The sequence below is a fragment of the Sciurus vulgaris genome, assembly GCF_902686455.1.
Source record: "Sciurus vulgaris genome assembly, chromosome: 3".
NCBI classification, from domain to species: domain Eukaryota; kingdom Metazoa; phylum Chordata; class Mammalia; order Rodentia; family Sciuridae; genus Sciurus; species Sciurus vulgaris.
This window is the reverse complement of record NC_136463.1, coordinates 104131655-104149726: the sequence shown is the minus strand read 5'-3', so window position 1 is coordinate 104149726 and position 18072 is coordinate 104131655. Positions and strand designations below refer to the sequence as shown.

General features: G+C 42.0%; 1 protein-coding gene across 1 annotated transcript in view; it reads right to left on the bottom strand.

The window, feature by feature from the left end:
* The window catches only part of KIF5C (kinesin family member 5C), a 185408-nt gene that overhangs the window by 46817 nt on the left and 120519 nt on the right, over positions 1 to 18072 (bottom strand). The window contains exons 11-12 of the mRNA XM_079134394.1: positions 14228 to 14376; positions 4396 to 4571 (exon numbers count right to left, since the gene is read on the bottom strand). Of these exons, the coding sequence (XP_078990520.1) occupies positions 4396 to 4571; positions 14228 to 14376 (325 nt within the window). The remainder of the gene's footprint in view (positions 1 to 4395; positions 4572 to 14227; positions 14377 to 18072) is intronic.

Sequence of the window (18072 nt, the reverse complement as noted above, 5' to 3'; positions counted from 1 at the left end):
TTTTGTAGGACATATTTTCTCTTCTACCTTATAAACTTAGCTTGTCAGTTACAGGAGCAATTTTGTATTTGTGCTCCTCAGCACATAAATATTAAACAACTTAATATAAAAGACCCCATGAGTCTAACATCAGGGAGCCACCATCTCTCCCCTGGGGACAAACAACACTCCCAAGTGATAGGAATAACAAGAGGAGAAAAGCAATGGAGTGGATGCTTTGTTCTTAGGCTGTGCTCATCTCAAAGCCTGAAGATGCAGGCTTCCTTCCTGACAGGTGACAAGCTGGGATGCTGTGATTTTTAAGGTACAACGGAAAAACCCAGGGCCTCGAGGCCCTACCTGGATGCAGAGCAAGGATTATTAAAAAGGACATGAATCATTTGCACTGGAGACATTTCCACAAACTACATTTACACTTTATTAAGGCAATTTTCTAAGGAATTGGTGTAGTCCATTGTGATTCTTTTCTAAATGACTCAAAACTTTTAGGATAAGGTTTGCTGTACATTTGCCATCTATACAGTGAAGCACATCTCCTAGGACATTAAGCATGCTCACTCTGGCACAGACAATAAAGATCTAGTCTATAGAAAGCAGATTTCAAAGCACTTTTCAGACAGTAATTTTGTAGTTGAATTTTCTTAGATATGAAACAAAATGTACAGCCCCACCAATAACGAACTGGCTAACTCTGGTTATCAAAAGGTCACCAGTCACCTTTAATTATCAAGATGTTTTTGTTGCAATGATAATCGGTATAGTAGGTAATCAAATTACACTTCTACTTAAACTTATTTCATCTCAGGATAGTAGGATTGGAGATGTGACTAGAAACAAGGAGAATGCTGGCTCCAATTTGTTTCTGTTGTAACTGCTGCCAGTGCCCCTCAACATCACCACCCCTACAATACCACACATGATGTGGCTTCTCCCTCAAGCAAATAAAATCCAGGAGACCAAAGCAGAGGAACTGATATTTATAGAGCACCTGCTTCGAGTCAGAGATTTCTAATCCCCACTGCAATCTGTGGAAGCAACAGCTATGGCCCTGGGTTACAGATGAGAAAAGTACCCTCAGCAGGGCTTCCCCCAGGCCTGATGAGTCACAGGCCCAATGCCACAGTGCATGCTTTTCCACCACACAGCACTACCTCCGGGAGATGTGTCCTTAGACCCCTACAGGCACAGCGCAGGGGACAGAGGGTACCTAGGAGGCAATCAGGTAGTCTTTCTTCCACTGTAGCCTAGAAAGATTGATCATTTCCTCATTTAAAGGGCTCAGGCCAAAATGAGATGAACACTGGCTGGGAATCAGAGGATGTGTAACCTCGTTCCAGCTCCACCACATATAGGCGATGTGAACTTGGATAAGTCATGTCCAGAAACTACCATTCAATGTCCATTAAAAACACCTTGCCCCATCTCATGTATTCTCAAGATATTAAACCACCTCCATCATCATAAGCTTGGAAATATCTTCTAGGACCTTTGAAAAGACACATAAGAACGGCAGTTGATAAAACATGATCAAGCAGTTACTAGGGTAGACCACCTGCCTTGGTCCCTCTAAGGCTGAGGCTCTGGGGCTCGGTTTATCCCACATCTCTCAGCACCATCCTGCAATGGGCCACAAATGCTGTCCTTGCATCGTGGACTTTACCAGGCTATAAAGGCCTAGCTGTAGGCAAATGACTTAACAGAAAATGACCTATGAAAACTGGAGATCCATATGTAGAAGAATGAAACTGGATTCCTGCCTCTCACCCTACGCAAAAGTCAACTAAAAAGTAGATTAAAAATACAAGAATTAAACGAGAAACCTTGTGACTGCTAGAATAAAACATAAGTCAACTCTCCAACATGTTGGCGCCAACAACTTTCTCACTAAGACTTCTAAAGCTCAGAAAACAATACCGAGAATTAGTAAATGGGATGGCATCAAATTAAAAAGCTTCTGCACGAGAAGCTTTCTGCATGAGAGAGATCCTACAAAATGGGAGGAAAAAAATTGCCAGGTACTCCGCCACTGGAGGGTTAATATCCAGAATACAAAGACTCGAAACACTTAACAACAAAAATATAAATAACCCAATCAATAAATGGGGAAGTAGACTAAATAGACATTTCTCAAAAGAAGTACAAATGACCAACAAATATATGAAAAAACATGTTCAACATCTTTAGCAATTAGGGAAATGCAAATCAAAACTACACTGGGAATTCATCTCATTCCAGTTAGAGTGGAAATCATCAAGAATATAAATAATGATAAATTCTGGCAAGGACATGGGGGGGAAAGGAGCCCTTACACTGTTCATGGGATTACAAATTACTACAGCCACCATGGAAATCAGTATGGAGGTTCCTCAAAAGACTAGAAATGGAACCACCGTTTGACCCAGATTTACTACCTCTTGGTATTTATCCAAAAGAATTAAAGTCAGCATATTATAGCAATACAAGCATACCCATTCATAATAGCCAAGTTATAAAACCAGCCTAGGTGTCCGTAAGTCAATGAATGGACAAAAGGAAATATGGCATATATTCAATGGAGTTTACTCAGTCATTAAAAAAAAAATTCTCATTTCAGGAAAATAGGTGGAACTGGAGAACACCATGTTAAGCATTGTATGTTGTCTCTCAAATGTGGAAGCTATAGGGTATAAAAGGGAATCTCATGAAACTAGAAGAGAGACCAGTGGAGAGGAGGAGAGGGAAAGGGATGACATCAAGCCAATGAAACCGACCAATATGCCATTAGCAAGAAGGAATATGTCACAGTGAATCCCAACAACATGCATAAACATTATGCGCCACTGAAAACGTAAAAAGGAAAAAGAAAACCCAAAACGGCCTACGCCAGCCATAAGGACACAGAGATCCTAGAGCCAGTTCTCCGGTCACTAAGTGAATGCCTCAGACATGGCATTTTCACATCTCTGAGCTCAGTTCCCATGGCTACATTATAGAAACTCTAATCAATAAAAATTCCCCTGCCACCAAGGCACAGAACACTGATTTCAGTCATGGCTGGCATCTATTCTCAGATGGCTGGAACGTGAGTCATGTCCTCATCTCATCCAAGATGCTCTATGGGCTACTAAAACAACCCCTTGGGCTCACTGACTGTAAAACAGGAAAAAATATGCCTATGGTCTGACTTTCTTGACTGTTTAAACAGTAGAAATTCTTGGGAGAAATCAAGAAGTTGCATAAACTTTTAACTTACTAGTGATCTCCATTTTGTCTTTTAGGTTTTACATAAACTTCCTGGATAGAAAAGGAAGATAACTCTATGTCCAAAGTATGAAGGATGAGTGACCCAGCTCTTGAGGATGTGAAGATTTTATTAAATGTGTTCTCAGAAGGGGAGGGTGAACCCTCTCTGTGGCACAGTGGATAGTGCCCTGGACTTCTAGCCAAACCTGCAGAAGGAGATGGTGGCCCTAATTTAATGTTGTGGTTATGCAAACTCCCAGAATCACAAACAAGCAGAACTTGCTTCCTTCAGGCAACCAGTCACATTCTGCTTGTAAAGGTGATGGCAGACTCTGAGCTTTACCCCAAAGAGAGAGATCGAGAAGATTAATGGCGACGTTAACATAACAAAGCTGTTTCCTCCAAGTCAGAGGTGTCCCCAAGCACTCTGAGCAGAACCACAGCAGAAAAGATTAAATCAGACTAAAAATATCAGCAACCTTGATGAAAAGAACTGAAAGGATTTAGAATATTCCAAGGGCAATAAGCCAAGATCACATAAAATGCCAATTTAATTTCCTATGCCTCTGGGATTTCTAACTCGACCTTTATTGGGGATGAATGATACATATTCTTCAAGGTGTCTTTTCCTGTATTCTGACTTATGCATTTACATGACTATTTGAGTCCCAAAAGTTTGTCATAAAATTAAACATCCCCAGTGAGCATGTACAAACTACTTCATTCAATAAACTGCCTCTGAAAAGAGTTTCACAGATGAAGTACGCCATCAGTCTGCACTCTCAGCTTCCCATCCCAGGGCCTTAGAGCTATGATTAAATTTACTGGTGAGTCACCATCCTTGACACTAGCTGGGGCTAGTGTTGAAGTTTCAAAGAGGTGAGGAATGGGCCAAGAGAGGAAAGAAAGACAGACGTAAACAAAGGTCACACACACACACCCCTTCCCCATATAGCAGTCAGCCCAACATCCTACTCTTCCAATTAAACTTCCATTTCACAAGAATCAAGTTCCCTGAGCCTGTGCAATCCAGAGCGAGGGTACGAATTAGGAAGATAGACATCAAAATTGGTCTGTAGCCCTATAACAGTTCAACAGGATTTGATGCTGTCTGGGACCTGCCACCTTTACTCTCTGCACCAGAGTGGGCACTATAAATCTCTGACTACAAACCTTATCATCCAGTTGTCTGTAGAGACTAGAGATCTCCTCATCATACTTCTCCTTCTCCTCTGTAGAGATGCCAGCAACAACAGGAGCAATGTTGTCTATGATGGGTGTGTTATCACAGGGCTCCAAGTTCTTCTGATCCTTAGCACTGATCTGTTCATCCTCAGGCACAGCCTCTCCTGAAAAACACAGCCAAGGGGAGGTGGACATTAAAGAAACTGAGCAGGCAAACCGCCGGGAAGAGTTCTAAAAACAGTCACTCCCAGTGAAAAATACACAGACAGCACAATGAAGAGCTCTTACATAAAGTCAGTCTGTGCTCCTTCTTTGATAAGAAAGGTCAGAGTTAATTGACCAGAATTAGTCTGAGGAAGTCTTGATACATTGCCTAAGCCAACTGGTTCCACAGACCACACAAGCTTTTAACTAATTCAATTTGCAGCAATGCCTCAAATTTTTTGCGCATACTTTGTTTTTGTTGAGAAATATGCTAGGGCTTTACTAGAATCACATTCTCTCTAGTGACTTATTCAAAGGGAAACAGACCTCTGAGGCATGCTAATTACCAATTAATTATGTTACTGTTCCATTAGTAGAAACATCCAAATCAAGGAACACATCACCATTGTTTAAATAGAACACTGTAGGCCCTAAATCCTCCCAACCTGAGAATCTCTGAGCCCACCGGAAGAAGTGGGGGCTCCAACTAGCACTGTGGGAACACTTTCCACCGCTCGACTCTCCCCCAGGAAGTCATAATTAATTGGCTGTGCTGGAGAGTTCAAATAGAATAGTGTCCTGTGATGTCAGGTAGTCCCAAGAAAAGAAACAGCAGCCAATCTGGAATATGGTACAGAGAGCCTTCCCACCACTTCTCAGTTTGTACAGGAGTGATTTTTAGGGCCTTCAGAGGAAACGTTTCCAAATTTGACAATGCAAATTGAGGAAAAGGTACAATTAATTCTTAAGCTGGTCAATGGCTATTACCAATAAGAAAATCACCTTGCAAAGACAAAGTGTATGGAGATTGATTCTATGAAAACCACATAGCTCAACTGCGTTTCTCAAGTATCTTCTTGGAAAGCAAACCCAAAAGAAACACTTCTCCGGTCACAATGTTTAACACCAACTTCACACTCATTTCACTACAGCCAGTGAGTGTCTGTGATGTTCCAAACCTCACCCAGGTTCTCAGCCCATAAAATCCATCTTGTGAAAGTTCCCCAGGAAAACTCCCCTGAACCAGAGGGAAAAAAAAAAAAAAAATAGAACAGTTCCTAATCTGTGCCTTCATTAATGCTCTCATGCCTCCAGGAACCCACTTTACACTTTACTTCAACAAAAACAAAACACTGTGTGATGGCTTAGCTCTGCTGCTTCAATTTCATGACTATACTTGGTAATGACAAAATGGTACATACGTAGATCCCCATGTCTGGTAAAATTAACACCATAGTTTCACTTTTGTATCACAGATCCATCTGAAGCAGCAACTTGAAGAAAAACCTAGAATAAACTATTGCCTTGCTAAATACAAGCCTGAGTCAACTCTTTTACCCTTTTGAACTAGACTGTACCATATCTGAGACTTTTTCTAAAGTTTATTGACCTGAAACAAAACCAGAATATCAGAGTAGCCTTTGAACTGAACCTGAACCAAATCAATATTTCATTCAGTTCCAATTCCTGACTTAAAACATCCATCAACAACCTTAGTGTACAGACTGGATTTCATCCAATTAAACATCTATATTCTCTACAGTGTGCTAAGTCCATGGGCCATAAAAACCAATAAGGTGTATGGATGGATGGATGGATGGATGGATGGATGGATGGATGGATGGATGGATGGATGAACAGATTAATGGATATTTTCTAGTCACACAAATAATTCAGGACACGTTCTCAACATAAACAACTCAAGCAACACAGAGCATACATTAAAACTTTGAAGTCCCCTTTCTCCTGCCTTGTAATTCTGTTCCTTTCCCCCCATTAACACTTTAGTAAATGTTCTTCCTCTACTTAGTTTCTGGCTAGACCTCCAACTTTTCAGGTATAGCTCCTGATTTTAGAGATAGGGCAATCCAGTATACTATGAATTTGATCTTCCCACTCAAGCATGATGAAGGTGAAAATCTTAACTATACTGGACCAGAAACCAGCCAGACCATAAACATATTATTCAGGGGCCAAGTCACCCCAAGAAAGAGATAACCAAAACATCTAGAAGAGACATATTCCCATATTCCCTGTGTTCTTTGGTTCCAAATGGCTGAAGAGGCTTTGATATCATGAGGCTGGGGTGAACTAAGGAGCTGCCAGTGTGCTTTTGATTCATCTGGGCAGACAGGGGTCAAGGATGAACCCCGTGACCTTAGCAGCAAGTGACCTGCTCTAGCCAACAGTCATAGGTCTAACTCCCCCCAAAACTGTACTCTTCTCCCATTGAGGAATTAGATTACAGAGGTCCAACAAGCTAGTCAATACAGTTACAGCACCCTGGAAGTGATCAATGAACACTCATAAACACCTCAAGTTCTTTTGGGGGGCTGCTGAAGCCACAGATCTAATGACTCACAAGGCCAACACCTGCTTAACCTCTTGGTTGCTTTTTGCACAGGAGAGGTAATAATAATGCGTTTGTCAGAGCGGTTCTAAAGATAGATGAAGATAGTGTATGTAAAAAGCATAAAAGGTGTTACTGTTTAAAGTCCATCTCAGAACTCCTCTTCTTTCTGACAAGTACACAACATTTTAGGCTTGGCAGATAAATTATTATTTTTATTTATTCTGAGATTAATGTTTCTAGTGTTTTCACAATACCTTTGTGTTTAAAGTTCAGTTCCAAAGGGGGGAAAGAAACCACAATATAGTTATGCAAGTCTCTCTCAGGTTTATTTTTATTATTATTAAAACAATATTTGAAATCCATAGCAGACTTTCTGGTTTCTCTGGAACAACTCTCTGAATCAAAGCATCAACATGTCTCCCACAAAGCTACATCTAAACAGTGAGCTCTTGCCAGTTTGTATTCTAAAGGTCAGGCAGTCAGGATTATTTTTTGCAGCAGCCGTTCAGACTGAGAAGAACAAAGCAGCAACACACAGAAACAAAAGCATCACAGCTCCTGCCCAAAGAGGAACCAAGAGCTGGTTTCCCAAACACCACTGCCCTTCAAAGGACAGAGAAAATGACTTCCAGGAGTACCCCTGATAACTGCACTGTCCAGCTCACAAAGACATTGGGGACTGTAAATTCCCAACACTGTGCAAGACCTGACACCAGGCAATCTGTCTCCATGGCAATCTCACCATGTTAATCAAGAATATTCCCTGCACTGCAGTGGACCGAGTCTCCGGAGAAGCCCCCACGAGGTGATTACAGAATAACTGATTGTAACGAGGAAGACGGCTGCAAACAAACCCTGGAGGAATAATGCCCCGAAATTTGCTGGTGGGAGAAGGAGAAAAGGAGCACCAAATGAAGATTAGCACTTATTTTTATTCTCCCTCTGCATTAAAGGCAGATATCTTTTAGTCTAGCCCCTGAGGCGCATGCCTGCTATCGGTAAGGAAAGAGCTTATAATACTGTAAAGCATCTGATTTTCTAGACGGAAAACCTTCCCCCCACCACCAGAAACCTTCCCCTTCTTCAAATAAACATTCTGGCATTTACAACTGTCAGATGTAATTACCTTTAAGGACTAAAAAGATTTGTGTTTACACAGGAGCACTCATTTGGAGCATACCTATAAGGCTTCCAGAGCATTCTAATTATAAAATGAAAACCCCCAGAGAGCATAAATAACATTTCTACAAAAAATAGAAATCCTTCAATTGCAATAGACGAGAATGACAGACTAATCAAAAATTCTCATTAGGTCTATTAGTTAAAAATTCGAAAATAGGTTTTTTGGTTGTTTTCTATTTTCTTTCCAAAAAAAGAAAAAAGAAAATCATTAGACTGCCAGGAATTCATTAAAATTTCACACATGAAATAGCAACAAGCTAGTTATCCTTTTCATAAGCCGAGTCCCTACAGCCTCGGGAGAACGTAGAGAGGTAATTGCATTCTCTCAACAACTCCAGGGCAGAGATTTGCTGGTCACTCACAGCTTCCGCCAGAAACCACTGCAGGTCTGGCAAATGAGGTGTTTTGTTTTAATACCAATTAAACAGGCCCAATAGCAAACCTAACAGTAAGTAATTTCTATATCAAAGAAACTAAAAGGAAATCTTTAAGTTGCCAGATGGGTAAGAGCAGCTGGCTACAAGATGTCATTATATAAATGTGAGGTTTAAAAAAAAAAAATCACTTCTTTATGAGATTATTTTGCATACAAATAGAATCCTTCACCCTAGTTCCTAAAAACACTGTAAGTAGCTTAAGACATTCTCTAATCCTTCCAAAGTAATTTTCTAATAAACTGATCACCCGGGACTCCACACCCTCTTTACATTCATGGCCTCTTGAACAGGCCACTTGGTTCTCCAAGCGGTCAGTATTTCTATTACAGTTCGGTAACGCTCTCAAAAGGAGAAAAGAGGGCCTAGCAAATTAGAGATCACAAACACAATGCTGATTTCTCTGAATCCACTATAATCATAAATCTAAGAAGAAGGCCAACTTCTACACATTTAAAGTGTAAAGAGAAAATAGCATGCCAATAACTCTGGTCCCAAAGCTCCACAAAGCCCCAAATCAGACTCAAAGTTACAGATTTAACTAGTTATTGAACCATGCCTGCTGGTCTGGCAGGTTGGAACCTGGAGAACAAATTTACTGTAGAGATGACTGATTCTTCCACACTTTCTTAGCCTATAAGGAAATCATTTATTTGCATGATATCTGCAAATGAGGTAAGTCTACATCCACTCTGTTATTTAATCTTATATTTAATTATTCAAGAGAAGAGACTCTGCAGATACACCAGATTGTCAGATCATTTCCCTGCTCTCCTGAATTTTCAGGTCCTTCTTTTTCTGACTTAAATTTCTAATAAAAAGTTCCTCCTTTTTTTTTTTTTTTTAATACAAAATTCAAAGTATCAGAGGTGAGCATGCGTAAAGTCTGACTTGGCAGCCATGGGAATGATGGATCCAGCCTCTTCTGAACATCGTGACCCTAGCCTTCAGCCCTTCCTCCCCATCTTCCTGTCAAGAGTTTTCCTGAGGGCTGAGGTTGTGGCTCAGTGGTGGACCACATGCCTAGCGCATGTGAGGCACTGGGTTGGATCCTCAGTACCACATATAAATAAAATGAAGGTATTGTGTCCATCAACAACTTAAAAATACATACTTTTTTAAAAAAGAGTTTTCTTGATGAATGGAGGGGAGACAGGGATGACCAGGAAGCCGTAATTCACTCTGAATCCACTATCTAAATCTATCTCTATGTATAGGATTGTTCAAATCCTTCCCACACATATAACCAACAAAGTAATTGAGCTTTAAAAAGAGAAGTCTATTTTCTGGCAACTGCCTCACCCCATCTATCTGTTCCTTAAGAAAGTAGGTGAGCACATTTCCAAGAGGTTCAAGTGCCAACAGAGCCTCTATGTCTGACGAAAGACTAGTGATTAATTCTGGCCCACAGTATGTTCCTAGCAAATTACAGTGGCCATTTGTTTTTTTTTTCAGCCACTCAACATCCATTTTCATAGCAGCACCTCAACCTCCTTCTAAGGATTGCATGTAGTCTCCATCAGACAATTTATCAAAGTGCTCTCCTTCCCCAGCCAAGCCGCCACCAAGCACAGAATTCCCACTCCTATCCAGGGTTTCTGGTTTGCCAACATTATAATACAAGCGTGGGAAATAAAAAAGGCTGGAGAGGATTCATTCCAGCTGTGGTCTGGCCCCTATGGGACCTTCTGATGTGTACCAGTCCCAGTTTCCTTCCACCTGTCAAGCTGGCTCCTCAGCTATTCTTCAGATTTTGTGACTCGCCCCTGTCCTTCTAATGCAGACTCTTTTTGCTTAAGCTGGGATAGGGTCAATTCCTATTGCTTGCAACCCAAGGACTTTTTAACTGGTTCACTGCAGAATTAAACCAGGCCAGTGGCATAAAGGTCAAGACTGCCTTTACGAAAGCAGGGTGTGTCCTCTCCTTAAGCCAAAATGCACATGCCCAGAGATATCCTGCCTTAAGGCAATGTCAGGAATGAATTCAGGCTTGTGCAGAATATATGCTTTGGGTCAAAAGCCCTGGTCTGAGAACCAAGGCACTGGGGGCTTTTAAATACCAGAAATGATTCTCACAATTCAGGAGCTGGAGATCTGAGAGCAGAGCGCCAGCACGGTCAGGTTCTGGTGAAGGCCCTCTTCCAGACTTTCAAGTGGCATCTTCTCATTGAATGTTCACATACCAGAGAACAGAGAAGCACGGTCTCTCGGGACTCTTATAAGGGCCCTAAATCTCAGGAAAGAGTCACCTCTCAAAGACCTCATTTCCCAGTGTTAACACCTTAGGGGTTAGGATTTCAACATGAATTTTGGGAGGACACAATCTATCACACCCATCAAGCTATAAGGGTGCAAAATTGGTACAGGTGGAGGTGGGGGTGGGGAGAGAGGCAGAGACCAGCCTCTAGGCACGCGATAGGATAGTATTTCACATGGGCAGTGCCTACCCCTCCCCGGCACAGTTCATCACTGCCCATTGGATCAGACAAGTTTCCTTTCCTTTTTTACATTCTCTGCCCACGCCTGACCTGCAACTGACTCCCTCCTCCCTGTATTGCTGCCTCATGATCTATGATAGCAAGTAGGAAAAGGCACACACACACAGGCACACACTCCACTGTACTCCTTCCTAGCTCTCACAGATGGCAGTGTAATGGGGAAACTTTTAAATAATGAATGCACCATGCAGGAAAAGACACCTCTTTCCCAGTGAGAGGGCACACAACTGGAAGGCTCCCATTACTTTTCAGACCCCAGTGTAGAAACATCAAAACCCAAAAAATTGTAAGGGAAATGAGTGGCTTCCTACAAGTTTAAAACCAAAGTGTGTGTCAAATTTCAAAAGAGAGTTGGCAATATCCTGCCACTCTGGCTTGAGTGGAGGGTACTGTGTCTCCTGTACTCCCTTATCTCACCTTTCTAATTTATACACATCAGTCACACCCTCATGACTTTGGCTATGAGGACACCAAAGAGCTTCCCATCTCTTCTTTCTTTGGGGTGGTACTTTTCACACTCATCTCACTGGCCTGCACACAAATCACTATCTAGCTCTGTGTACAGGCAACACCAGCAATAGAAATAGCATGAACTCTAGAGTCCAGCTCCTCCAGTTAAGTCCCTGGCTCTACCAGAGACTGAGTCCCCTTGGAGGGAGCCATCTAACCAGTCAGCACCTAAGGGCTACTTGCTTGAGAATTCGACACCCAGCCCTGGGAACATAACAAAAACTCTGGCTTGGTTTGTGTGTGTGAAGTCCACTGGCACATTGCATGACGTGCTGTGAATGTTTGAGATAGTTGTGCACTCACAGTGGGCCTGGAGCCAATCCCCACCAATCCCTGCTAACTTCCTCCTAAATATCTCTTGAGTCCATGCATTTCTCTCCCTTCCACTGCCATACCTCTCAATTCAACTGCCATCATCTCACCCCTGGAAGACCACCTCAGTTCCTTCTCTGCCCACTCCTAGTCCATTCCCCAACACAACCAATGGAGCTTCGAAAACTCAAATCTTTTCATATATTCTGCAGCTTAATACCCTGAATGGCTTTTCACTGCTTCCAAGATCCAGGACAACTCTTTTCTGGGAACACCACCACCTACCCCTCCAAGGTCTCCTCAGACCAGTGCGCCCCCTGTGTCCCCACTGGCCCTCCCCATCAAGACCGTTATAAATTTGGCTCCCTCTACCCACACCCCCCACCCACCTAACACCTCCTGTTTCAGCCAGCTAACTGCTGTTTCTCTCAGATCTATTCTCTATACTGCTTATTTGTGGAAGCCCACATGGGCTTCTCAGTCTTGGTCAGACCCCAGTGTAACAACTCCTGGCTAAATGTACTTTCCCTTCTTGAAATGCACCACATACCATCATAACATGTCTACTGATGGTGATTTCCACTCAGAATAGAGATCGCATCCAATGGCCCACCCTCTCTAATCTCCAGCACCCTCATTAAGCATGCATTTACTTAACAGACCTTTACTGCAGGTCTATTATGTGCCAGAAATCATGCTTTCCTTTTCCGAAATTATGTAACTTATAGGATCTCACCAAAAAGCACCAAAAATGGTAAGTTTCTGAGTAGATCTGCAGTGCAGATTAAGTGGGATACTAGTTAGGATGATGCAGAGCGGAGAGGCCAAAAACAGGGTAGAGCACCCGAAAGATGCTGGGCACTGGGGAGCCAGGCACACCAAGGCTGAGGCAGATCCCCAGGCAGCACTGGGGCAAATGGCACTGTGAGAGTTTGGCAAGACATGGGAAAGAGTGAAAAATAACCAGGTTAACTGCCCAGGTGACAATGTTTCTAAGGCCAGTTGCCCAACACTTTACCAAAAGGCTGTACTGATGTCCCAAGTCATCCAACAGAGAACTGACCCCAGAGTATTCCAAAAATAGAACAAAACCTCATAGGGCCACTCCCCATTTTCCCTTCTACCTCTCCCCACTCTCCTACTCCTGCCACACTGCAAGGAATCATCCACCAGCCCCAGGTGCTGAATTATTCAATTATTCTAGCAGCTTTCAAAACACATGTGCAGCTAGAAACTCTCCTAAAAAGAGAAGCAGTCCATTATTTAGGCTAGTAGGTCATTTTTTGATCCTTTCCTGAATCCTCGTTTGCCACGTAATTGTTTTTCGACTAAACAGCAGCTCACTGACACCGCATCCTTACTAGCAGAAAGCAGAAGCAAACATATAACCATAAGACGATCTGCTGCTTGCTCTGCAGTTACAAACAGGCTCAGTACCTCCTGATCCTGCACAACAGCCCCTAGGCTCCGACGTACCCAGAGCTCAGGTCTGCTGTAGTGCCTGAAATAAATGCTGGTGACGACAGCAGAGGGTCTGAGGGAAAACTTCCAACCATCTGCCATCTCCCTGCACACACACACACCAACCTGCCTTCTTTCAGTTTAAAAAAAAAAAAAAAAAAAAAAAAAAACCTTCCTTTCTAACCTCCATTGCAATGCTAAAAATCACTAAAATAACCTGTCTGCACTTGGATCTGGAAACCCCTCTTAACGCTTCACCCACAACCCACCCACCCAGTGCACGTCAGCTCTCTGAGATATTTTCTCCCAGTAGAACAAACCAAAGAGAATGTTTTGGAGGAAAAGGAAAACTGGTCACGAAAAAAGACTCCATCTTAGCACAGGCCGGCTTCTTTCCCCTCTGTTTCTGCCCTTGATAAAGAAGAGCATGATGATGAGTCAAGCAAAAAAAGGCAAGCATTTGCCAGTGGTGGCTTTTAACCCCAAAGTAATGATATGACTCATCAGAGAGGAAAATTTTTATTTAGTCCAAAGCAATCTGAGCCACAAAATCTCAGGCACTGCCCCCGTCAGAAAGGCCTACCAGAGAGTGACAGGCAGCAAGTCAGGGTGTCTCACTGGAAACAGATCAGGCCAACCCTGCCAATCGTCACCTAGCCTTACTCACAATGTGTACCAGCCAACTGACAGGATGGAGGTGGGCTCTGTGGTAAGAAATAAGAAAATATCTGCTCGCTCGCAGAGGCTGTTCCCACAGAATCAACCCCCCCATCATGCCCTTTCCCAAGTGCCTCCCAGCAGGCCAGCAGTTGTGGGAAAGAGAAAACATACCCTTGGCCCCCTCCTTCCTCGCCATTCCTCCTTACCATTCCTCCACCTGTTCAGCTCCATCTCCAGATGCTGAATGACATTCTTCAAAGTCTTGTTCTTCTCTTTCTCTTTTTCATATTTCTTCTTCCATTCTTCTGCTGTCAATTCAAGGTTCACAGAGACTGTATTCTTTATGGTCTTAGCTCTGGGATTAAAAACATTAGAGGAAAATCCTGAGTATGGCTACTAGTATTTACTGAACCAATACAACTAAGCCTTTCAGGTCCAATGATTGGGACTGGAAGAGACAGAGGGATCCTGTCACTTTCACCCACCACCCTCCTCGCTGAATTAATGGCACTGCTGCTCCTTCCGTTCCAGACTCATCCTTTCCTCTCTCCTGCACATCCCACCAGTCTTTTAACCCAACAGATTTTTCTTTGCATTGTCATTCAATGTCGTCCCTTACTGCATTCTCCCTGCCAGCACCTCATTCTGTATCCTCAGCCCTACTAAGGTTATTGTCTTTCTCCAGCACTCAGCCACCCCTTTAAGCATCATGCATGTCACTGTCAGATTCATCTTCCCAGGTAGAGCTTCCTTTCAATTCAACAAACATTTAGGAAAGACTGGGTATATACTGAGACAAATGGACAAGTTCTCTGGCCTGTTGGAGCTTGAGGCTACTTATTCCAAAGATAAGTGAGGAAACATCAGTTATTTCTCTTATTCCCATCTGGTGCCTGGAACCATCCCTAATGTGTTGAACACACATCAACACATGCCTCACAGGTTGGTTGAGTCACATAACCAAGTGAAGCTGGCCAGGTGACAACCGTGGCTCCCAACTGAGCACATGCCCATCACAACCATTTATCACCATGCCAGAATGAAGGACCCACTACTCTCAGATCATCTATTTAAAAAAAAGTCAGAAATTAACTTTGGATTACAGAGGGGAATGAGGGGAGAGGTGGGGTGGTAAGGATGGGAAGGACAGTAGAATGAGGCAGACATTATTCCCCTGTATACATGTATGATTACACTACTGGTGTGACTCAGCACCATGTACAGCCAGAGGAATGAGAAGTTATACTCCAATTGTGTACAATGTCTCAAAATGTGTTCTACTGTCATATATAACCAATTAGAACAAAATTTTAAAAAGAAAAAAAGTCAGAAATTGAGAGATTTTTATTTGTATTTTCCAGTTTAAGACAATTTTTAAAAAATAACATGGGGACAGACATGTCTAATGGCACCGTTTTGCTACTTGTAGTATTAGAGGGTCTGTGATCTTCTAGGGTATATGGCCGGTGGAGATGTGATGCCCCACAAGTGGTAGCTGGACAATAACGTGAGGGAGCAGCTGGTGAGAGATGCACTAGTGATCATGAAGCCAAAAAACACAATTTACTTAGGCACGCACAGACACGAACACATAAGGAGGCCTGCCCACTAAAGTGTAAGTTAATCATGGCAGAATTCTACTTACTACTTATCTTTTTAAAAAGGCAAAACTTCATTTAAAACTATGTGACAACCTCTTTTACTTGCTATTGACATTTTCATTTTAAACTCCAAACTGTCCTTGTACTATCATATTTGCCTGTATGATCTGATGTGTGATCCAGGTTAATTACTGCTGTCAACAAATGACATTCCGGACATGATTTCTATTTCAGTGCAAGAAATTCAGCAGTACTCATTACCCGCGCTACAGATGTCATTCCAAAAATTAATTTCTAAAGCAGACAACTAAATAACCCAACTGTCAAAAGAAGAGTTTAAGGACTTCAATATAAGACTCACTGAAGAATTAGTATAATTCTCTCTCATTCACAGTAGCTTGAGGCTGCTGTCCCCAGAAATGTTTCAATTCTAATTTTTCAAATAGCAGCAATTTTATTACTACTTTAAAGACTGTTTCAGCTTGACACTCTCACCTTGTCTTCGAACATCCTCAGGCAGTGCTGGGGATATTTCTCAGACTGGAGCACAAACACTGTAGCATCCATTAGCAACTTAGTAAGTCAGAGAGTGAAAAACAACTCAGGCTAAAACACTGTTGTCATTTACGGGTGCACTTTGAGACTACTAATCTTACTTTTTAAATCATCAAGTGTCACTTAATGATTCCAAATGATACCAGAAAGAGCAAGGCTGAGCTTCTATGCTATGCCCAGGCAGTCTCAGCCAGAGGTACATGTTGCCAGTAGACCCCACAAGGGCGTCACTGGTGCAACTGGTTTTCATTCTCTGAGCTCTTCTAAAAGCTGCTCAGAACATTCTTTATCTTCTACTTCCGTAGTAATCAGGAAACAGATGACCTGCTGAAACTGCATTATTTGGAGAGAGTTTAACAAAGTTATTAAAAGGTACTGGGAAATAATGTGATAATGTGGGAGGAAACATTATCACACTTATGCTGAAGGGGCCAGAGGCAGGAGTCAGAAGAGCAAGGTTGCTTGGTGGGAACTGTAACAGCCTTGGTTGGAGGGCACAGAATGAAGCCCCCTAACCTCACACTCTTCTTCTGATGATCTGTCCAGGTAGCTTCCCAGTGACTGAACCTAACTGGAAGCCAAAGGCAAAAGAGCCCATTTGCAGTGATCCAAACCAGTCACCTTCCCAAGGCACAGAGCAGCACAGAGATGGTAAAGAGAAGATTCAGAGGAGTAGGTGTGCAACCCAACTCCCACCTGGAACACAAACAGTGAGAAAACATATCTCACTGTATCCCGAGACTTCAGTCAGCTCCAGTGGAGCAGAGCAGCAGGCCTTTCTATCCTCCAAAGGAAGAATATGAACGAAGGCATCAGCTCAGGCTGACAGGGAAAGAAGCCAATGCTCTGATAATTGCTTTACAGATTTAAAATAATGTACCCCTAAATTCTAGAAGGGTGTGTGTGTATGTGTATAGGTGTACGGAAAATTGGCAAGTTGGTTCTAAAATTTATAGTAGAAATGAAAAAGCCAAGAATAGAAAGGATAATTTTGGAAGATCAAAGATAAGGACTGAATATCAATACTTACAAAGCCACAGTAATTAAAACTGATTATATAGAAACTTTGGCGTAGACACAGAATAGATTGTTTAGAAATAGATACACAGTCATCTGATTTATGACGAAGGCACCATACAGGATGGGGGAAAGGACAGTCCTTCCAAACCAGTGCCATATTAAAAAATTCTATTCCAGATGGACCGTAGGGTAAAATAATAAAGCTTCTAGAAGAAAATAGAGGAGAATGACTTTAAGACCTTGGGGTAGGCAAAGACTTCTTAAAGAGCACATAAAACAAAAATAAATTTAACTTCATTAAAATTAAAAGCCTCTCTTCATTAAGAGTCACCATTAAGAGAGTTAAAAGGCAAGTTGTAAAATGGTAAAAGATATATGAAATACATATACCTGACAAAAGACTTGCCCAGAACACCTCCTATAAATCAATAAGAAAAATCTAGCAAACTTGAATAGGAACTTCGTAAAAGAAGTGAAAAAAAAAAAAAAAAACCCATAGCAAAAAAGGTGCTTAATATCAACAACTATCAGAGAAATGCAAGTAAAACTACAGATACCTTTACACATCCACTAGCATTTTTATTTTTTAAACTACTTTAAAATGCCAACTGTTGGCAAAGAAGGGCAATAACCGTAACATTGAATTACTGCTAAAGACAGTGTGGATTATTACTATCATTTTGAAAAAGTGTTTGGTAGTATCTATAAAAGCTGAACACCTTACACCCCATTTCCCAAGAATCCCATTCTTACCCAACAGAAATGAGGATGTATGTTCACCTAAAGGCATGATGACCAGGGTCAAAGTTGATTTACAGCAGCCCCCAAATGAAAGCATTCAAATTTCTACCAACAAAACAAATATATGCATGCTA